The 23,819-nt window shown below is 36.8% G+C and overlaps 3 protein-coding genes across 4 annotated transcripts in view; 2 read left to right on the top strand and 1 right to left on the bottom strand.

Annotated features, from left to right (window-relative positions):
* The first annotated feature begins 1,504 nt into the window (after positions 1–1,504).
* On the top strand, positions 1,505–4,319 carry LOC133867302 (uncharacterized). 2 transcript variants are annotated; one of them, XM_062304030.1, is made up of 5 exons: positions 1,505–1,613; positions 2,047–2,133; positions 2,258–2,341; positions 3,452–3,704; positions 3,802–4,319. In XM_062304030.1, exons 1-5 carry the CDS (start codon positions 1,545–1,547, stop codon positions 4,011–4,013), a joined length of 705 nt encoding a protein of 234 aa, XP_062160014.1. In that variant the 5' UTR covers positions 1,505–1,544; the 3' UTR covers positions 4,014–4,319. The 2 variants fall into 2 exon arrangements, with proteins under 2 accessions (XP_062160014.1, XP_062160013.1); XM_062304029.1 differs by having other exon boundaries at positions 2,047–2,151.
* A 4,131-nt stretch (positions 4,320–8,450) lies between these two features.
* On the top strand, positions 8,451–11,308 carry LOC133865445 (probable LRR receptor-like serine/threonine-protein kinase At5g59680). The gene is made up of 7 exons (XM_062301852.1): positions 8,451–9,102; positions 9,346–9,824; positions 9,908–10,043; positions 10,137–10,205; positions 10,314–10,385; positions 10,522–10,593; positions 10,758–11,308. The coding sequence occupies exons 1-7, from the start codon at positions 8,495–8,497 to the stop codon at positions 11,050–11,052; spliced, it is 1,731 nt and encodes a 576-aa protein (XP_062157836.1). The 5' UTR covers positions 8,451–8,494; the 3' UTR covers positions 11,053–11,308.
* A 1,132-nt stretch (positions 11,309–12,440) lies between these two features.
* LOC133865444 (uncharacterized) overlaps positions 12,441–23,819 on the bottom strand; it is a 39,088-nt gene continuing 27,709 nt past the window's right edge. Inside the window, 5 exon segments of the mRNA XM_062301851.1 lie at positions 12,441–13,250; positions 14,491–14,712; positions 17,246–17,471; positions 18,893–19,244; positions 21,202–21,312. Coding sequence (XP_062157835.1) covers positions 13,097–13,250; positions 14,491–14,712; positions 17,246–17,471; positions 18,893–19,244; positions 21,202–21,312 — 1,065 coding nt within the window. The 3' untranslated portion in view covers positions 12,441–13,096.

Genomic DNA, 23,819 nt, shown 5'->3' with positions numbered 1-23,819 from the left:
CGGCCCACTAAGATTGTGACACGTCGCCTACTGATTTAGTACCATCTTCATCTCTCTCTCTCTCTCTCTCTCTCTCTCTCTCTCTCTCTCTCACCAGCTCTCCAACACAATGTTGTTTAATATTTCAAACTTGCTCTAGTCGTTGGATACACCCTCAAAGGAAAGCAATATATAAGAATTTTTCTAACCACTCGATAAGGAAAAGAGTCGTCGGAGGCATCACTCGAAGTGAATTAAATATCGATCCCCTTATCTTTTAATATTTACCTTGTTGAGCTTATTCGCTAACTAAAAACGAAAAACCTCTACAATAAGTCAGGTAAAGCGGTTCACATCACATGTTCGTAACATCTGGCGTACGTGCGACGTTGACATATACTACTATACTTATGGCTTCCAACACTCCTTTTTTCATAGGTGGTTGGTGGATTTAAAGCTAATTTGAGAACATAATTGAAAATTAGTTGTTCTACTAGCAAGTGGTATTGACTATAATGAGTTGAGCTGGATGCTGTTAGCATCTTTTAATAGGGTTTTTTGGAGTTTGCTTTATTGAGTCTTTTGTCTTGTATTCTTGAATTCTTGTTTTATATGATTCTTACTCATGAAATAAATAGATTTAGTACCTATTCAACTAGAAAAATTCTTGATTTATTTTAGTGAGTGATGCTACATACAATTATACTCTCACACTTTTTTACATCGCTTTTAAAATTATTATTAGATTTTAATCCAATGGTGATTTTAAAAGTCACAAGAGTGAATGATGAGTTTTTTTTTTTTTTCTTCGACAATAAGTAAAAGAGTGTAGTATTTTTTTATTTGACTATGAGTAATGTTATATGTAAGACTAATGTCTCTTACTAAATTGGAGATGGATCACTATTAAATTTTGATCCAATAGTAAATTTAAAAATCACGTCACATTTAAGGTAAAAAGAAGAGAAAAATGAAAAATCAGTCTATATGGTTGGCCTAAATTACAAATTATTTCCTGTCGTTTCAAAGTAAGGTTTCTAGGATATGCAAATAAATAAATAACTTTTGGCACTGGAGTCAAGGATCCAACACATAGGACATATTTTTTTAAACATTTGATGGATTCCGTTAAGTGCAACGTTAGCACTAATAAAATGAAGACAATTGTCATTCTTAGTTAAATATATATATATATATAAAACCAAAAATATTAATTTTTTTTTAAAAAAAAAAAAAAGAGAAAAAGGAAAAGGGGTGGCCGGCTCGCAAGCCACCCCTAAATCTAATAGGAGGTTGCCACGCACTAACCTAGGCCACCTTTGGGGTGACTCACAGGTCACTCTTTTGCTTCTTCTTCTTTCTTTCTTTTGTTTTTTTTTTTTTTTTTTGTTAAAAAATTATTTATATCTTTTTATTAAAAATAACACGTGTCATCGGTTGATTGACGCTAGCTAGCCTATCTCAGCACTTATAAGTGGTATATATACATTACTATTTTACTTTAGAGAAGATAAAAAGAAAGTATATTATTTCTATTGATTCCTCTTGTGTTGGAGCGAAAATAAATGAAGACGCCGGAAAAGTTGAAGAGAGAGAGAGAAGCAGAGAGCCCAATGGAAGGACGTGCAAAAAAGGTTCAAACTTTTTTCCCACCCATTTTCTCTCACTTTCTCTCACTTTCCATCTTCTTTGAACCGTGTTCTCACATTTTCTTTTCTTAATTCTTGAAGCCCACATTGTATCAACCCATTTTCCCAAATTTTCTTTAATTCTTGTTATCTATTCTTGACACCCACATTCCCATGCGCCATTTTCTCTGTGTCTCACTGATCTTTCCCATATTTTTTTTTTCCTTTCCCTATTGTCTCACATTTTCTTCAGATTTTTCTCACATTTTGTGGGGGAACGGGGATCACCTTCCGCTAGCAATTTTTCATCTCCTTCAACCATTTTCTCAAACTTTTTCTTTATCTGTTTTCTTGTTTTTTTTTGTTTACACACTTTCTTGTGCTACTTTCTCTTATATTCTCACGCTTTCTCTTTGTTTTTCTTTAATGCAACTTGCAGAGGGGTAATACCGGTATGGATGCAGCGCTTGAATCAAAACGCGGCAAACGCCCCGTGGGATTTTCCGAGGAATTGGTTAAAGAAAAGGTCAGAGAGCTTCTCAATGTGGGTTTGTTTCTGGTTTCCCTATGCTCATTGTTTTTTCGGAAGCAAAAAAACTTCTGGGTTTTCTGGGTTTTGTATGGATTATAATGTGATTTTTTTTGTTTAGGTTTACGGTGGGGATGTTGGATGGATCTTTATTGAAGTATTTTCTTACTCGCTTCTCCTTTATTACATTCTTGCACAACAGGAGGTAAATATCTATTCCTTATTTTTTATATTCTTGATTTTTTTTTCGTTATTATTTATTATTTTGAGATTGTTTTTGTTTCATTGTATGAAAAACTATATATATCCTTGATATCTGTTTAGTTGCAGAGAAATAGTAGAAATGAAAAGAAAATGTGAATCTTGGTTTTTTTTACTTTGTTGTGCCTGAGAAACCAGCGTCTTCCACCTAATTGAGCCTATACGTATGTGGCTTAACTGAAGATAACCAAACAGGGGGTAACTGTTTGTTCGCATTCAACTTAGGCATTGGTTTGTGTTCTGTTTTTGGTTGCCATTCTGTGAGATGTGCCTTGGCGTTAGGGAAATCTAATGAAGCACTGAATCTAATTTTTTCAACAATATTTGGAGTAGCAACAAATGTTCAATTAGAACTATATCACCACGCCTTGGGCAAACCATGTTCATTTATTCTGCCAAAAACTAGGAATTCAAACAGCTTATTGCTTCTCAAAAATTAGAGCTGGGAATGCTCAAGTGTTGAGTATGTTATAAAAGGCTATCGTAGTTTGAGATATAGCTTGCTCAACCCCCTAAACCCCATACCCCCTCCTCTTTAGAAACCCATAGTTATATTGTTAATATTTTATGCAAATTTTAACATAGAGGTAATTGAAGTGGTACTAGCACTTGCTGAAGTTTATTTTCTTTTTCTCTTGGCATTCATGAATCTAGTACCTAAGTGAAAGGTGTCCTTAATAATTGAATCCCTATGGTTATGACGGATTGTGTTTTGCTCTAATCTAGTAAAAAATTTATAGTTTAACATTGCTGTTATAGTAGTATCAAACTGCTCTGATTTGTAAGTTATGGTGCCCTGAATGTTGGAGTATTGTCCTATTTCTGGTAGTTCTGTATATCGTCTCACATTTTGTGGTTTATTGGTTCTACTTCCACGACATTAGTGTTATGTTATGATTAGCTCTGCATGTTTTTTTTATGGTCTTGCTGGTTTGTATCTTGCAGTAGAGCAATCAATTGTGTAAAAAGTAGTCATAATGCTGGTTTGAACCTTCACCATTGAAGTAATAAAGATATTTCCCACTTTTACACTCGTTATTATTTTTCTTTGAAGGATGATTCTTCTGCAGCTTCAGCCGTTGGGCCCCCAAATAAAGTTAGCTTAACCTTATGCACAAACTCAGAGTTTGTGGATTTTGTAACGCAATTCCAGGCTCAGAACCCAGTTGGGCCCCTAAGTGGACTTCGCTTTAAGTTTTGCACTAACTCAGAGTATGTGGATGCTATGTCGCAATTCCGGGCTATGGACCCAGCCCCACAGATAAACGAGGATGTAGAGATTGTATTCGTCCCTTTTGAGGGTGGTGGTAATTGTTTTCCAACCATTTATCAGAGCTTTTATTGTATCCCACAAGCAGCAAACCAACGACCCGTCAAAATGTGATGTGTGCTCTTGATTTGCAGAACAAGCAGCAAGTTCTGGGGGTGGCGGTGGCAATGGCGGTGGTGAAACTCATGAGAACATTCTTTCTCAGCGCCCTCCACATATGACCCCATCCCTGCTACCAGTGGATAATCTTCCTACCCAAAGGCATGGTAAAGATGATGTGGATGATATAGGGCTGCCAACACTAGCTGAATTGCAGGGAACGGATGAACAGTCGAAGAAAGCGTAAATCAGGGCGGGATGTGAGGCCTCAAGATATGTAATTTTCTCTCCCTTTTTTCTCATGCTCACATAGCATCTTTTGTGGAATGTGTTTTAGTGATTTCATAGACCTTCTAATTCATGTATATAATAAGGATTACTGACTGCATTCTTAGGTTACAAAGAATAAATTCATGGTAGGTTGTAAAAGGAGAGATTGCTCTGTTCACATTCAGTGTTCAGGCCATGCCCCTGTTCAATTGCTTGTTTTTTCATTTTCAAAATCCCTTTTTATTCTACTCCCTTCACTTGTGCTAATAATAAATTTTCCCACCTATAGATGAACAATCTGCTCGACCTTTTTGATCATGTAACTCACCAAAGGTTGGATATAAAGAGGCTTAATTTTGCATACCTAATATGGAAGAATCTGTTTTCATATTATTAATGTATTATCCGACCAAGCACTAAATTATTTGAAAGTAGTTTTTGAGTGTTTTGTATTTTTGATTGTTTGCTAATGTTTTTATTTTGAAAAGATAAAACAAAAGAAAGAAATGAAAGAGTGTTATGAAAAAAAAGAATAGATTTTTTATTCAACCTACTCTGGGTACTCAATACTATCAAAATTGTATACCATCACACTCTAATCAAGTGGTATTTCTCACCCATGATAAACAAAAAGGGAGTGAATTGTGAGGTTAAGGATTCTTTCTTTCTTTCTTTTGAATTAGATAGTAATTTTTCTTGATTTGAAACATATTATATGTTGATCACCTTTGTGGTAATAATGTCTATTAAATGAGTCGAAGTTCTTTATTGACTTAGAAATATTAATTATAAATTGGTTAAAATGAGTTAAATACTTTTTCTTTTTCGTTAAAAATACAATATCCACTAAATTTATGTTTGGTAACCATTAAAATAATCACTCTTAGGCTGCATTTTGTACGCGGAATGGCTATTCCATTAGGAACATGAATAGTTTTTATTGAAAATAGAAGAATTAATGTAGAATGAAATAATCTTGAAATAGTCATTCTCTCGTGGTAATGAGGATTATATTCTCTCATGGCAATGTAATAGTTTTTTGTTTATGTCGTTCTCACTAGGGTTGTATTCGAGTTTTGCATTTCGGAATCAAGTCGGCAGACTCATATAGGTGTTTAAACTCGGCTCAAACTCAAGCTTAGCTTGGAACCTTTGTTTGAACTTGGCTCAAGATTTCCTTCCTAAGTTTGAACGTAGCAAATAAAACATGACGAGCCCCTATCGAGCTCGATAGCTTCTTTTTTTTTTTTTTTAATTCCCGATTCTAAAAAAACAAAAAATCCAAATGAACCAAAATATGATCAAATTATATTATTCAAAATTATTCTACAAGTTCAAAATAAGTAAGACTTCAAATAAAAAAAAATAGAAAAAAAAAAAAAAAAAAAACAACATTATTGCCAATGTGATTATGACCTTATAACAAATATGCTCATGTTGTTATATTCATGGCAAGGGATAACTCTTGGAATAGTCTTCCAAGTGTTACATCTCAATCAAGAGGCAAAACTTTTTGAAGGGTTATCTCTATTCCTTACCAAGGGATACCTCTCATGGAAACCTTTCACCCATGAGAGATAATTGTATAGGGAAATGATTTATGGAGGACACTTTACCCCCTCTTTTTATCAAACAAATGACTTTTAATGCAAAAGTATCTTTTGATATCACATCAAATGACACTTTTGCATTAAAAGTTACTTGTTTAACAAAAAGATAAGGGCAAGGAGATGGTTTCATGTCCCCTGTATATCAAGACTCAATTGTATATGTAGGGGTAGACACAATTATATTGTGATCATCCCACATAAACCTTCATCTCCCACTTGAGCAAACTATAATAGTAATTGATAGGATTTTTAGTTAGACATGCTTTACTTTGATACTAAAATTTCGCCCTATGCCAACTCTTACACGTAAAACCTATAAATCAGCGTCAGATTCTGGTATGGCCCCACATGCGCGCACTGTTATCACTCCTTTATCTCACTGTACCCTTTATCATATGCTCGTCTCAGTATATTTCAAGTGAACAACATAAATCTTCATAGTTCGGAATATGAGAGCTGATTGGTGCACAACAATTGTACAATTTGTTGTGCACTTTTGTAGACCTACGTCCCACCACACGAGTCACACTCCATGTATTTATAAACAGCTGTGCAATTGTTGTGCATGAATCTTTTCTCTAGGAACATAGTCCACACCTATACTACCATGATGACTTTAGCCAAATTTTTTATCAAATACTGCTTGTAAGGCCAAATTCTTTATCAACGACTTTACACTATACGAGCATAGATATATCACCTTAATTTCTCTTTTTGCATGCATACTTAGCTTCTTATCTAAAGGCATTTCCCTTTCTTTAAACGACGTGAATTTATTTATTATACTTCTTTTTTATTTTATCGTCTTTTAATGTTACGCAACTACAAATCTCATCTAATGTCGTTTAATTAGTTATCGTCCTTTAATTAAACTGCAATTTTTTTTAAAATTTTCTTGTCGTTTATAAACTAAACAACGTTAATTGAAAAAGAACTTTGTAAGGACATCGCCGTTCAGAAGAAAGCGACAAGAAATTTACGTAATTTCTATAAAAACAACCTCAACCCTTAGATTACGCGTCATTATTGTAAAACGACGAGAATAAAACGGACACCTCTTCCTTTATTCAGCTCTACAGGTGGATGCTATTCTCCACCGGTGATCAGGGATGTTTGATCATAACAGAACATTAAAAATGAATGCCCCACCAAAATATATTAAAAAAAAAAATCAATTATTAGATATGTAGGACCCACGTGTAGAAAAACAGATCCGATAATTAGTTTTAAAAAAAAATTGTTAAAATTATAAGAAATTATAAACTAGTATTATTCATTGGCTAAACGAAAGATCATCCATGCATGTTTGGTCATACATATACTCATCCACCCAGGTTGTCCCAATTATCACGACCGTTCAACTGTACGTATTCATCTGGTTTTGTCTGATGCAAACCAAGAAATTGATCGAATCTTACGCTGCTTTTAGTTTTGGTGGATACTATTTGGTGTATATATATATATATTGAATGTTTTTAAGGCATGCTCGCCACCTTCTTGAACAATGGACATAGAATAATTAATTAGTAGTTGATTATCTTACAGCTATAAATGAATCATATATATAACAAAGAACGTCTGGCAGCTGATATATATTGATCAAAAACTGTTGGATAATCATCTATCTTCAAATTTTAAGTGGATAGAAAATAGTGTATAAATGTCAATGAGATCGAGCTAATATATGGAATATTTGGAAAATTATAAAATTAAGGTTCAAACTTAGGATCATAAGTTTAAACGGATTGGAAATATTAAACTAATTCTTTTAATTAATACTTAACAAAAACAAACATTAATCATTTGGGGATATGATGACAATTCTTTAGTGTTGGTATGGTGATGTTAAAGCTAATTGTCAATTAAGGGTGGCAATTTGTGCATGTTTAGATTGTGTCGAGATATGGGTAAAAGACTATATAAGTCAATTCTAACCCGACCCATTTAATTAAAGAGGTTAAACCCATCAACTTTTACTCTCTAGTTTTGAGTATTTTGTGTTTTAAATTGATTATTATTTATTTATTTATTTTTCTCTAGTATTAACAATAAAAGACAAGAAAGTCAAGGCATGTGATCTATAATGCTATGCACATCCACTTCCAAGACCTCATGCCAAGACTATCACCCTCATGATCTTTTTTAATTTAAGGCGACCAACGTTTCTTTAATTCTATTAAAGACTTAAAAGTAATTATTCATTTTTTTTTTTAATTACAAGAAATATATATACACTGACAGCTACCACAGCTACCTCCGGCCACAAGCCAATCAAGAAAAGTTTCAGAATGAAATTTGGCCATTGAAAGATGGAAGATCCGCATGCATTCACTTGAAAATCACATTCAAATCTAACCTTTACTCTAACACCCCATTGGGATCGAAGCTTGTTTGAACATCAATGAAGATACAATATTTAGTACTCTTTGTATATGAACGGTAAATCACTATTTATTCCAAACGCTTAACGTGTCGTTTAAACTCCCGTTTAGTAAATGAAACCCAACACATAAAATACTTCATTGAAATATAAAGTGAATGACAAAGACAATGCTCAAACTCGGGATCTTTGTTTTAATACCATGTTAGCTAAACCATCATTTATCTCAAAGGCTCCCTACAATCTTTTCAATGAAAAAAAAAAAATTATACAAAATGTTTTAATTGGAAATCAATTCTAGCTAGAAGCATCAACAAGAAATAGATTCATCCAATAAAAACAAAAGGATGTGTGAAAGGGAAATGCTTCAACCACCATAACAAAGTCAAACTGCAAGCTCATATAAATGGAACTAAAACCCTAACCCTTTACATCGATCTACTCAATACACCTTCAACAGTACTAACCATGACTACCTATCTTATGTTACTACTTCTGCTGGCTCTTTCAGTAGCGTCACTCATAAAGCCCAGTTTTGCCACGTTTTTGAGCATCAACTGTGGAGGATCCAACTCTTTCGTCGATGCAAATTCAATCCAATGGACCGGAGACGCTGATTATGTCCATAATGGTGTGTCCCAAGTGGTCGATGCCTACTACACCGCCGGCCCGGTAATGGGCACCCTCAGAGTGTTTCCGACGTTGAAGAAAAACTGCTATACCATCAATAATTTGAACAATGGGGACCGAGTTCTGGTGCGTGCAAGCTTCTTCTATGGAAACTATGATGGAAAACACATTTCTCCCACCTTTGACCTAATGTTAGATGGCAACATGTGGGGAAAGGTGAACCTGTCGATCTATTCAGAAGATACGATCCTTTATAGGGAGTATGTTTATGATGTGAATGGAAATTCTACCTCCTTATGCCTTGCTCAAACGCTGCCTGACCAGTTCCCCCTCATATCTGCCCTCGAGCTGCGCACCTTGGATTCCAACATGTACAGGCATGCTGGTTCCAATCATGTTTTGAGTTTGGCAGCTAGATTTGCTATGGGTTCACTCGTAGATTTGAGGTATTCCATTTTTAGTATTTTAGTGTTGGTTTGGTTTAATAATTTTTTTTTTTTTTTTAAAAAAAAAAATAGCGATTTTAAAAGACTAATGCTACTCTTTACATTTATTTACCACACTCATTTCACACTAGCTGAGGCGGCATGTTTAAAGTAACTTATTTTTTAAGTATATATATATATATATATCATTTTTTTTTAACTGTTGTAACTGTACATGCACCTTCATTATGACTGGCCTGCTAGGTATCCTGTTGATCCATATGATCGACTATGGTTTTCTTGGGGGGGAGCTGGGGCACAAGAGGTGATCGTCAACAATACTGCTACTTCCATTGTTCTCACCACCGCCGAAGATCATCCTCCAAACGCCGCCGTGCAAACTGCCATCGAAGCTACAACCACCGGGTGGAGTCCTGCTCTGTATACCAATCTTCGAGGAGAATACAGCGTCTATATAAACCTCTACTTCTCCGAAGTGATTCCGTTAAACACAACACAGAAAAGATCCATTCAACTTTACATGGACAACAAGCCTTTATTAAACCCCATTATTCCACCTTTTGGAAGCGTATTGGAGGTTTACCTTGCCAACATTACTGCTTCTCCCAACAATACCTTCACTCTTGTGGCTACTTCTGATTCCACGCTTCCTACTCTCCTCAATGCTTATGAAGTTTTCAAAGTCACTGATTACCTGCCTTACCGAACCAACAGCAAAGACGGTAACAGCTCTTGACGTGTTAATAAAATTGTTTAATCATCATTTAATTTATATTCTAACACTGGTTTGTTTCTGCTGATCTAGTGATAGGTTTAGCGGCACTGCAAAAGGCGTTCGACGTATTAATAAAATGGACCGGCGACCCATGTCTTCCTTCACCGTACTGGTGGGAATGGATCGAATGCACCAATACTAGTATCATGCCTCGAGTAACAGCACTGTACGTTACATCTTTATGATTTATATTAACAAGTATTCATGAGGATGTATAATATTTCTTGATTTTTTTTTTAAAAAAAATAAAAAAATGCAGGAAACTCGGTGGCTTTGGTCTGTCCGGTTCACTTCCTGACTTCAGTACCATGGATGCTCTTCAAACAATGTGAGTGTTAAGAGGGAAATCTTTGTAAATGACAGGAATATATATACTTTATATCTTTTTCTTCTAATATTATGTTTTTTTTTTTTTTCTTTTTTGTTTTAATTGCAGTGAATTGCAGAATAACAGCTTTGATGGACCTATTCCTGAATTTTTTGGCTCCTTTCCAAATCTAAAACTATTGTAAGTCTCATTAAACACACCATATTATGCATATATACATACATATAGAGATAGGTCGAGCTGGAAACTAATTAACTGGAAATTAACTATACGCTTTTTCTTTATTTTTTTATTTTTTTATTTTTTCCTTTTCCAGGAACTTGGCAAACAATAGATTCAACGGATCCATCCCCAAGTCCATATCGAAGAAAAAGAAATTGAAATTAGTGTAAGTTAAATGGTACTGAAATTTCAATTATTTTTGGTAGGCATTGTAGCGTACAGTCTCTTGCATTAGATTATGTCTAATTAACTTATAAATCTATTTTTTGCAGACTGTTTTTGTGTTATCTTTTTTATTTATTCATTCATTGTAATTTTGTTTATTCTCAGGGTAAAAGGCAATTGTCTCGATGGAATTGTGTGTGCATTAGCAGTTGAAACTCCACCGCCAATGATGATGACTCCACCGCCAATGATGATGACTCCACCGCAACCGAACGCCCCTTCGCTGCCGCCAACATCTGGGACTGCACCACCACCAGATCTATCAAACACCCCACCACCACCGAACCGAGCTTTAACGCCCTCTCCCAATGGTAGCAAGAAGATTGTTGAGGAGCTCCCAATCATACTGGAAGCCACAATTCAAATATTCCTACTATCTTTGCTCTTCACCTACGTTTAGGAGTTTTGGCACATGCATGGGAGCACAAAGTACGGACGGGGGTTTGTTTTTGTTTTAAGACTGGTTGTGTTGTCTTTGGTCTCTACATTTTTTGGTGTTCGAGTGGTTGCGATGCGACTCATTTCCAATTGTGTTTAGAATTGGTGTTTAGATTTTCCATGTATAAGTGTATCCATGCATAAATTGTGATTTTTTTCTGAGTATTTTTTTGGATGAATGAGAATAGAATAAATAAACAGGACAAAATATACATGCAGATTGTCTTGTGGTTGTTGCTCCTGGTCCAGTTCTTTCTTTTTCTTTTTTTCTTTTTGTTCTTTTTTAATATCAAAATTGTGATATTTCCAATTTCCAAAAGAGAAGAGAGGCGGTCTTTTTCCGTAACTTTAGGCCTTTGATGGTAAGTGTTTTAAACTTGCTGCCAAGGTTTTCTCTTTGTTTTCTGGTTTGAGGGGGGGAGGGGGTTTGCCCCCTAACCCCCTATTTGTTTCTGCTTTTTGTCCTTATTGTTTCGGCCCGACATTGAGCCATAGGCTGCTGTTGTTTCTTCTCTCTCGGTGTCGTTCTGTGAAACTAAGAGGTGAAAGGTATTTTTCTCCAATCCTTCTGAAGATTTGGAAGGTTGGGGATTTCAATCTATTGATGAGTTGATTTGAGTTAGGTGCCAGTAGCCACCCAGTGGAAAGAAAGTATTTTGACCGATTTACAGGCCGATTGTTTTTTAAGCCATATCTATAATTCCCCGTCAATATTTACATGGCACGCACCCCTCCAGGGTGTTTGTCGTCATCCCCCACCTCTACCACACCCAGGCGTGTTTTCTTCGGTTGTCTGTACAACGAAGAGTAGTGTGCATGTGCAAGTAAGCGCTCCTCACTCGCCGAAGCGTGTTGGCTCCATCATCTCCTCCAGTTCATAGTTGGTGGTTCCCGAAAGTTTTTGTGGTTGTTCTGATGGTGGGTAGTCTTCTGGTGTGGGCTCATGGTACACACACGCCGTCACCGACGACTCCCTGTACTCATTTTAGCCAACCAGTGTTGTTTGTTATTGTTCTAGTTTGTTAAGTTTGTGTTATGTTGTTACCCTTGCAACATGCCATTGTAGATTTTTATATCTCAACTGGACTGTAATAGCTGTTTTTATATCAGAATCTGCACTCTCTTATCTCCTCTAGTGGAATTCACGTGCAAAAAGAGGCTTGTATTGTTTGTCCATCTGCTTTGGCAACTGCTCCCCAAGTCAGGATTCAGTTCTTAATTTTGCTTTTAGAAGTCTTTGTACCCCTAATTACTGCTTCGGGCCCTTTGAGTCTCATATTATAACGAAAGTTTCTTACTGTTTCAAAAAAAAAAAAAGAGAGAGAGAGAGAGGGAGAGAAGAGAGGCATATGGGCATGGTTTTTGGCCTCATGCGACTGATCTTGTAACTCGTATGTTATAATCGAAGTCAAACCTCTGGAAAAGAGGATTATGATCAGCATTAATTTGTTGGGTTCTCCGAAATCCGAATTGGCATTAAGATTTTATGAACTAGATCAGTGAAATCCCGCTGACTGACGCTCTCTAGCCGCACGTAATTGTCACTCGCCTTCTTCCCAGATCGTCCTCGCGTTCGCGTTCGCGTTCTCCACAGCTCGGTATGTTTCTCATTGTGTGGAGAATCCATTATCAGGTTCCTTGAGCTCTTGGAGGATTTTTAATCACATACCAGATCAGGCTCATTATCAAGTTCAGCCCTTGCCTTCTAAGATACAGTAGCCCTGAAACTCATTATCTTTAAAGCTGCACAACCATCATAGAACTGAACTTCATGCTTTCCGATAAATAAACCATCACCACCCATGACCCAGAGAAGCTGCATTTTCAGAATTATTTTCAACTTTTGCTGTATCCAAAGAAATCCGATACCATAGTTGAAATTACCATATACCTCACTATTTTTAAAGCTTTTCTTCCATGCCATCCATACTTTGCACAAGTTCAATCCATAATTTTTTATTTTTTTATTTCATTTGCTCCTGCTATAAGCAGAGTAACAGACAATTTCATGATATGGGCTCATCCTGCAAAAGGATTTCATAAATATCCGTCCTCAGGTTCAGTTCCTTATCCCGCATGACTTCTTGGAGATCCGACAGCTCTTTCGCAGTTAGGACCGAGTTCAGCTTGAGAAAACCATCGAGCCAAAGCCTTTTAGACCTGACAATTATACAGAAGAAAAAAGGGGTGAAAGACAGAAACACAAGCAACACCATCTCTGAGCTTAAACTGGAGTTCAGAGTATACACTTCAATTCAGTGCATTCATTTATAGGAAAACTAGAAAATTACCCATTACATAAGTCTAAGCAATTGACTCTCTGTAAATTGCATTTTAATTTCACTGTATTATTAGGGTTGGAGACCAGTGTTTGTTCGGGATTGGTGCATCAAACACTTCACATGAGAGGATGCAGCAGGGCAAGCCCTCATTTGTCAAAAATTTCAACTGCAAGGAAATATCTTAGGATTGTGTTTGTTTCACTCGTAAAATAGATTTTAGAAAATGTTTTAAATCAAAAAATATTTTCGGGGATATCCTTGATTTTCCATTAATTGGTTGATGAAGACCCTAAAAGTAATATCAAAAATATTTTATGTTGGTACGAAAAGTATTTGTCACTGCAATTAAAAACCAAAAAGAAACTACTAAATTTTTTTATTTTTTATTTTTTTAAAACCCAGTCTTTGAGAGGGTGCAAAGCAGGGGGGACGTGGGCAAAATCATGTGGGGTGGGAGGGTCGCAACAAAGCAGGGAGATGACAGGCAACAATCAAAAAAAGGGTAGTACCTGGATAAGGGGGCGGCTAGGTTTCTTTGCGGGAGTAGTGGTCACCATACGGGAGAAAGGTTGGGATGGCGGCCAAGAGGCGAAGAGGGATGGCATTGGTGGTTGGGGCAGCTGGATTTCTCCATGAAGGTGGGGGGAGATAAGCTTCGAAAAAGAACTTGAGCCACTAAAGAAGCATAAGCTGTTTTGCTCCTTATAGTAGCAAATTTGTTGTTGACTTGGAAATCAGTTTCCGTATGTTTTCGCACGCACCAAACATTGAAAAAATGGAAAGAAAAATAAAATGTTTTAAACCACAACAAACGCAGCCTTAGAATAACCACATTTTTTACAATGTCTTTGATACACAACGAAAAATACTGAAAGTCAAAGTGTCGTGAAACTCACATTCAGAATGGATAAATAATTAAATATCTGAGATAAATGATGGGAAAAAGCAAGGAACCTAACCTGGTTTGAACTAGCACTCATTTATTAAAAAAAAAAACAAAACAAAACAAAACAAAACAAAACAAAACAAAGCAAAACAAAAAATATTAAAGGAAAATCAGGACAAAAACAAATAAGTTAAGGCAGGAAAAGACCAATATGAACTCATATAAGCCTTACCATGGACAGGCATGGATAGCTCGGAAGAAAATTCGCTTGGCTGCAGAAGGATTGTGGGCTATGTTAATCTCATAAGCAATATAATAACGCCAAAGTAAAACCGAGTTACGCAAATTATCATTTGCCAATGCCCTTTCAAACAATCCATGGATCCTATGCTGGGAGCTTCCTCTACTCATCTCAAACAACAGAGCGAAAATCCAAACAATCACAGATGGTTTCCTGAGAATATCGGATCAAGCAAATGAGAGATTGAATAAAAATTTGTGGAATAATCATATGGTCATGGAAATGCAACATGCATACAACTCAAAATGCGAATTAAATGCAATTGTTATTTTCTAAAGCTTCCACTGTACTAATGGACATGAAAATAAATAATAGTTGCAAGACCTATTCCTTCCATCATCCATAGAGCCCATATCTAAAAATACATATACTTTGTTCTCCACTATTGTAAATAAAAATGAAAACAACACAATCTCCCGATCCCAAAAATCATGCTACAAAATGAGATGTCTTTCCATCAACCCACCTTAAAGTAAATAAAACCTAAAAACCTCGGCCATCCAGCCCTAATTCTTCACTAAAGATGACACTCATGAGGTCTTCCCATTAACCCCAAGTATCTCCATATGTTAATCCTATAACTATCTCCCTAAATGATCTGCCTCCTCACCATATGCCACAGCCATTTCGCCAACAGATCTTGATTAGAAGTGCTCAATTTTCTCAGTTCAAAAGAGTGCAGATCACATTCCAATCCAATAATTGAAATTCAAACCCCTCTCCGACCTCACCCCATAGGAAATTCCATTGCAATTTCTCCAACCTATTTGCCACGTGGGCGTGTGCCAAAACACATCAAGGACTAGAACCAGCCTGAAAACTAGAGATAAAAGCACTCTCCACCTATGTTACATGGACTCAAGTATGAGTGTCGGGTCTCGGCACGTCTAAATGTATGACTCGTCTAATGCTGAAAACTTAAAAGATGGGGGATAAGGATCTAAAATATGGTATGAGTAATTGGATACGGTGCACATAAAATAGTAGAAAGATGTAGGTAATTGGCTGATGTTTGAACTTTTCTACCACATTAATGAAGATTTAGATGGCTCATCCTAAAATTAAGATTTAGGTGGTTCCTTCACTTATTTAGGTCAAATGACATGAATGAAAATTTGAAATGCATACTGTACTCAACAAAAAAAAAAAAAAAAAAAAAAAAAAAAAAAAAAGAAGAAGAAGAAAAAAAATGGGCACCAGCTGTCTTTAAAGATTATAGATAGATTGAAATTTCAGCCGGCCTCCTTATCACTTAGTTTAGTATTGGGCCAACCCTCTTAGTCCTAACTTAGTGGGATTACAACCCAATACCCCAAGCTCCATGTGTCTACCTCCCTTGCTGCCACCTAACTCAAGGCATGGTCTCTAAACAAGGAAAGAAATAGGATTTAGGATGTGACCCGATAATGACCACTTCCTTTGTCACCTATAAATAACAAAAAGAAAAAAGATCCCTTTTGAAGGCACTTGCTGCATTACAAGCAGCTTGATATCAGTGATCAAATGCAGAAGAGAAGAAAAGAGAAGGATGAGTTATAAATGCCGCAATGTGGGATCAATATATTGATCTGTGTGTTTTCTGCAAGTAAAGTGACGCAATTGGGGACTAGCAGCTGACCTGAGAAGGCTGTGAAGTCTAAGATCTCATTTCTAGCAGCAGTTATTATGATGAGGGTTTCAAGGTGGAGAGCAACGAATTTCCATAAGTCCAGTGGTAGCCATGCAAACATGATTCTTTTCTCAAGCTTTTTCTTTTTTTTGTCTTGTTTTGTTGGTTTTATGCCTGATCATCTAGCTGCTGTTGTACTCAAGTTCCATAACAGCATCCTTTTCAGGTACCACTAGTTACTGTACCTAGTTCACGTAATAGAGCCCTCCATGGCTGCCTAGAAAACATTTTACATAGGTTGCTGTCAGGTAGGGCGCCCCCCTTTCCACATCAAATTCGTGTCAACAATATGGAATTTAAAACTAGGATTATGTCCGGCTTCCACTAAATGGGCAATTGATCAATACAAGAGAAATATAATCACCTATTTCACAGGATGGGTCCCCATAAAAACCTATTCACTAGTGATGTTCTGAAATAGGGGACACTCCTGCTAATTTTTTTAATCAATATGAATGTTTAGAGATTTTTACTTCCATGTCTCCCCCAGGAAAATGTTGTTGATTATATCCTTGCCGCCTCTTATGCTTCAAGCAGTTTCAAACTTCAAAAGTTTTTGTGACTCGTGGCAGGCCAGTGGGGTCCAACCATGGGTAGGCCAGGTCAGTAAGGTCCTTTTGCGGGCTTACCTGGGGTAAATGCAGCATGAAGGAAGCCCAGATTGATGCAGGCCTTTGCCATGCTATTCAAGTCCATAAGGACCAACCAAGTAAATGTCATTCAAAATTGGTTTTGGGGGGCCCTGGGTTGTAGGCTTTTGGGTAGCAACAGATTCAAGCTAAGAAGTTGGAGGCTTGGAGCTTTTTTCTTTTGATATGTAATTTTGTCCCTAAAGGGGGAAGGGGAGATTCGAACTAATGACCTCCGCTTTATCAGGCATGGTCCCCAGCCCATTGATTGGAGCTTTGAACTCTTTACATAAACTTCTTTCTCATAAATTCGGAAACATCTAGCATCAAATTAGCAAATTAAAACTATGATTTAACAATCAGAGACACAAATGGATGACGATCTTACTTGTGACAGAAGTCATCAAACATCCACCGCAGTTTATTGGATGTTGTGTAAAGATGGCCAATCTCCACTAAGGATTTAAAAAGTTCTGGGCTGAAAGGATATATTTGCAGCCCCCGAGAGATGGACTCCCAGATCTTTGATAGGCTAAATTGCTTATGATGTCTCTGAAGCATCCTCACATAATAATTGAGCAAATACTCAAGTTGATAACTATGGCTTCTTCTCTCTGTTAGTTTGCAACATTCAGTTAGTCAAGGCAAAGCAACAAATTTAACATGATAAATTGAACAATACAGGAAAATAAAAATGGTCTAGACCCTATTGCTTGAATAAATTAAATTCCTCCAGTGATAACATCATTCAATTAAATAACATGACACACAAAAGGGTAATAAAATCAATGTCATTACTTGTGCTCTGTTGTAATATAATAAAATCATAAGACTGGTTATTATTTGTGCTCAGTTGTAATGGAGGTCCTATTGAATTGAAACTTTTATATCTCAACTGTTAATTACATACTCCAAAGCTTGTTGGATGACACTTAAAAGTTCTAAAATACACGTGACACTTTTTTCCCCATCTACATTGACATATGGGCAGAGATGTACACAACTCCTATTTACTTAGAGAAGAAGCCCATGCATCGCTGCCAGCAATGCCGGAGTTTCCGATAACATGGGTGAGGGTCCAGCTGTTCAGGACACCATCTGCAAGAGTAACCAGCGATTTAGGGTTGACTTTGAGCGTAAACTCTTTTCGCAGCATTAGCATTTCATCAACAATCAATGTGGTCCTGAACGCATTACCCAAAATGCACAGCATCGGAGATCTTTCTAGAGGGAGCTGGTGTTGGCACAGTTATTCGCCAGTCCTGATCAAAAGTTAGTCATAGCCAATTAGGCCCCTCAGTTTTGTGTCTCCCCAGCCATTTGCGCCAGGGTCTAGAGTTTGCACAACCCATTAGACCCAATTAGGTCTAAATGGTCTTGTCTCATGGAGATTTTTTACCTTTGTTTTATGAATAATATGGAGATTTTTTACCTATACGAGACATTTTGAGCGCTTAGGGTCAATCTTCAACCAAAACTAGGAATTTAAACTTAAATGGGAACATCTACCCTCAAAATCATATATTCATGCAAACTTCAAAGGAGAAAAAATATTATTTTGATTTTGCATCTGTGTTATTGAGCCCACGTCCTGCTTCCTGGAATTTTGCAGTAATGGTCCATGCCCCATACCCCATCAGCCCCAAAACGAGTGTTTTCCTTTCCATTTCAATTATCAAAAACAAAATTAAGACTTTTGATTTTCTACATTATGTCTTCTTACTCATTCAATTGATTTTTATCAAAAGCAAAATAAAAATAATTTCTTTATTGCCTTATCCATAACCACTTGAGCCAAATCCAAAGCCATGGGATGTGGCGTCAATGCATTAATTGCTAAATCTTAGAGCTCAAGCTATGATGACTATTTATAAGGCAGAAGAACTAGAAATTGGCAGAAGCAAATGAAGCAAAATATCTAGCTAACTTACCAGAAAAACAAGCCTATCTATTTAATGTTGAAAGAACATGTACTAACATGACATATGATACAGATGGAAACGGAGGCAACAAAGTGCAAGGTAAAGCGAATAACCTGGAAGCACAACCGCAAAAGCTTGATCCAAAACTTCAATACCCGCAGCCCACCCAGTGGTCAACTCCTCAAATAAAGCTGCTGAACATATAAGAGCAATAGATTGATCATCTATAAGACCACGTATCCAAGCAGATCTTACTGTTCTTATTTTTTCTTTAAACCCTTGGTGTGCTCTCAGCAGCTGTAGATTTGATGGTTGACATTTAAATGGACTATATGTTGCACTACTTCCTAAGCACGATAAAATGTGCAGTGCACGAAATGTTGATTCGCTACTATTGTCAGGATTATTGGCCACCTCTGCCTCAGCATACCAAAAATATAGAAGAGGAGCATTCGACCGTTGTTCCTGTTCAATTGATTAACATAAAGTAAATACAATATCATATTCTGATAGTTCATGCCCCCTACAAATTCAGTCAAAACTAACGAATTTTAAAAATAAATATATAAATAAAAACCTGTGAAACATATTCAGTTGTGAACTATAATGTTTAACTTCCAATTCTCCACTGCAACTATGATTAGCACTATTTTCCTAAAATAGAAAAATTATCCAGACCAAAAGTAAAAATTAAAAGCAATATTTGAGTTAGAATTCTAGATATGATTTGTTCAGAAGAGCAAATGTACAAAAGCAATAAATAGGACCGAAATGTTTTAGAGATAGACCATTCAACCCATTGAATTGACAGGCTCCAGGGTCATGGGTCCAACCACCTGGTGACAAATTCATTTATAAAATCTTGAACAAAAAATAATACAAAATGGATGAAAACTGATTATATATATATATATGCATTATGGCACTTATAATCAAAGGAACAATAGCTAATGGCTCCCTCTTATATAACATCTTACTGACTTCAGGTTCATTGGCAGCTAGTGAAAAATGTTTGGCCCTAAGCAATATTGGCTGGGCAAAAAAAAAATGCCAATGGATCTGTAGAAGAAAGGGCAGTCTTAAAACAAAAACAAAAACAAAAACAAAAACAAAAAACAAAAAACCAAAAAAAAATTGTTGATGGATATTAAGGAAATATAAAGTACTAGTGCCAATGGAACAAAAGGTTTCAAAATACAAATACTACAGCATAGCCATTTTCTAAACTTATGAAACCAACAGAAATTAGAAGTGTAAAAGGATATGCCCCCAAGTCAAATACAATAATCACTTTGTTTAAAAACACTACTCATGTTAGACCTTGAAAAAAAAAAAAAAACAGATACAAAATTGTACCAAGAAACAGTACAATTATCAGACCATCTGCTAAAATCAACTAGGCCCATAATCTCTCAGAGTAGATAAAGCAAGGACATGGATACGAAACTATGAAATATGAGATAAACAAAGTTGGGGGAACCACACTTTAGACACCTGTATATTTCGGATACCTTCATATTGCAAGCCTTACCAATGTCTACAGTAAAGAGGAAGAAAATTATGCAATTTAAAGAGCCATCTTTCAAATATATTAAGCAACAAAAATCAGAAAAGGGATGTTTGGTAATGAACCATTAAAGTTTCTTTTTGGGGAGAATATTTTATGAACCTTAAATGTTGTACCGAAGGTCAGGATTCAAATTGCATCCTGAGCTTGAAGGACTTATTTTAGTCCCAAACCTACCCTTTATGAGCAAATTTAGACAAATAAAATCATTGTAAGAATCAATAGCTGTAAAATAAAAGTTGCATAATGGTCTATTTTGGTAAAACCAAAAAACTCAGTAATCGCCTTCCAGCTATGAAAATGTTGATAGGATAAAGAAACAAGAATATTTCAATAAGGTACTATGTCAACGCTTCAACTCTCAGAACCTCTCCCAAAGAGCAACACGCTATCCTGTATTCACATGGTATATTGCCAACCAAATGCACATAAATAGTAGGCTTCAGTTGAACTATAAAAAAATGACTCATATTGCTCAGAAAGCATATAGGCATGCAAATTGGTATGAACCTGAAAAGGTGATAAATATTTACGTTGTCTTTCCAGATATTTAGGCCGCTTGGTTTGCACATTTTGCATTTTTCAATACATTGTGATTGCTTATATTAAATAAAAAAAAATAAAAAGATATACAGTAGCCTAGTGGGAAATTGGTAGTCAAGTAAAACCTGTCCTAAGCTGGAGCTAATTTTCTACCAATAAATCTATGCCTACTATTGTCCGACACCCCCACCCCACCCCCCACAAAAAAAAAGGACAACAAAAATCATTCTTTAGCACCACAAAAGTTCAGCATTTGTTCTTTAGCACAATAAACTAAGTTTCGTTTTTCGTACCAAAAATCAGAGACCATACCATTGGTAGCCCTTCAATTAATGAAAGTGCCATGTCAAACACTCTTCTTGCATGATCAAAATTCCCATAAGCAGCCTCTCTTTGTGCGTAAACTCCACATAGCAATACGTCCTACAACCAAAAAAAAAAAGACATAAAAAATTATTCTGAGACTCCAATAGAATAGAAATATTTAAAAACCAAACCATGAACAACATTAAACGCCGCAGGGCATTAAACATCAACAAGATTGTCCCTTTAGATCAGATCACTGTGCAATTGATTTCAATTAAGATTTAGCCACCTCATTTTGACTTCCCACCTTTAACAAAAGACAAACAGAAAAAGAATAGCAATAAGCAGCCATCCCTCTCAAGGATCCAAGCTTATTCAGTTCTTGTAGCTGTCTTGGATGCATATTTAAGGATATGAAGTAATACTACCCAAATTAAATAATGCCTCCTATATTACAATGCTTACCACCATAAGTGTGATGATGATATATCTCAAATATGCAGCTTTTTCTTTTCTTTTTACGGGTGGGATGAGAAGTGTTTGGTTAGATTCTTATTTTTCTGAACATCAACTTTATAACTTTATAACTTTATAACATAGTAAGACATGTTCACCAGTGAACCACATATGACAGCAGTTTCACTACACTATAAGTTTTGGAATTCTCAAATAAGCTGCCTGCCTTTACATTCTCACAATGATCTTAGCTCCAGCGGTAGCAAAAAGGAAATATATTTGAAAGAATCTATTTCGTTTCTCTCTTCCCCCCCCCCCCCCCCCCCCCCAACCCCTTTTTTTTAATGAAAAAGGTCATTCTCATAAATATTCAATACACATTGTGTTCAATGCGAAATCTGGAAAGCTCTAACTAAATGCTGTAGATAGCAATAAACAAAATCCATTTCACTGCTTTTCATAAGTGCCATAGAAAATTTTTAATCAAACCATCATAGAATTGAAAACCAATCCCCTAGAAAATCTATTTGAATTCCCCCCTACTTAAGCACAGCCATAATCAAATTAAAAGATACATAGACTACCAAATCATCTCTTGAAACATGATTAGATAAAATAATTTCAATAAGAGAAATTCTAGAAACCACATTTTTATCCCACTTTGCTGATGTTGTACTACCAATCAGCCTTTGAATTTGTCCTTGTTAAAAAAAAAATATCAAAGATTTGATTGACAGTGCAACATCAACAAAGTGAGATGTATAGCATTACTCTTTCAATAAATTTATGGTAATGAATCAAAATTACGGGAAACACAAAACTAAAAGAAAACATGTAGAGAAATTTAAACAAATACGATGGAACAAGAAGCTTCCACAATGAGATGAGCAGGATTGCTATATAATTAATAAAAGTCGCCATGCTAACATGGACCCCAAGTAATTTGCTGTGGAGGATTTGCCATAAATTACAATTCTGCCACCGAGTACAAATTACCTATAACCCTCAAACAAACGATTTGAATCAAACTAATTAATATCTAGACTTCACTTTTTTGTTTTAATTTTTTACAGGTAAAAGACGGGTGGGTGGTTCTTGTGCCTCTTGTGCTTCTGTGGGTGGTTCCTTTTTTCGGTAGGGTGCTTAGCTGGTGGGATTCTGTTTTCTCCGGCAAGTATGCGTTTCCGTTCTGGGTTGGTTTTCTGAGCTTGGGTGTGCCTCGTAATGGAGAGGAGATTCCTTGTGGAGTCAAAATCCTTTGTCCTTTCGGTCTTGGAGGGGGCGTCGGTGGTGCGGGTGGAGGAGAAGCGTCAGGGCTTCCATGGAGCGGTCGTTCTGAGCTCCCATTGTTCTGCATGGCTTGCTTCGACGATGGAAACACTTTTGGGCTTTCCTGGAGAACAAGAGTTTATCAAGTCTTACAGGGAAGGTCCGAAGTTGTTGATTGCTCGGAGAGGTGACAACAAAGACGGCTAGTTCTTACAGGCGGCGGTGTTTGGGTTGGGCGGTCAGAGAGGGTTCGTTCTGATCCCGGAGGGTCGCGGAGGTTGGGGCTGGCGCAAGTTTTCCGGGGAGTTGAGTAAGATTTCTGCCTTTCTCTCTGCTGCGGTGGGTTGTGGGAGTTGGTCCTCGGTTGCGACGGACAGTCTGGGTGGGAAGAAGGAAGGGGAAACGCTGGGCTTTTCTGTCGATAGGTCGGGGCCTTCATATGCGACAGTGGTGAGTTCGGCTCCGGTGCCGGCAGCAAAGGTGACACCTCTCCCTGTGAAGGTGATCCCTCCGGATGGTCCGTTGGATTTGGACAAACCTCTTTGTCCGATGGGTAAGCAGCTTCGTCATCCTAGTTTCTCTACACGAGGTGGGGCATTTCCAGATAGGGGTTTTTTTTTTAATTTTAACTTGCACACGTGGAGAAACTTGCTCGTTAGTTTATATTTGGCTTTGGGCCGGGTTTTTGGGAGAAGGTTGGGGCGGTCCTCTGGGTCTAGGAAGGGCCTTTTTCGTAAAGGCCTTCGTTTGGGTCGGTTCACTCCGAGACCAAGACCTAAACCTAAAGTTTTGCAGCAGCCGAAAGGTCTGTTGGGTGAGACTTCGACGGCTGTTCGTGGGAGTTTTCTTCGGCCAGAGATATCGACGGCGGCAGATTATGGGGTGGGTCAGGAGGTGCC

This window comes from Alnus glutinosa, chromosome 4 (assembly GCF_958979055.1).
Source record: "Alnus glutinosa chromosome 4, dhAlnGlut1.1, whole genome shotgun sequence".
Taxonomy (NCBI): Eukaryota; Viridiplantae; Streptophyta; class Magnoliopsida; order Fagales; family Betulaceae; genus Alnus; species Alnus glutinosa.
Note: the sequence above shows the minus strand (reverse complement) of the source record. Positions and strands in the feature narration are given on the sequence as shown.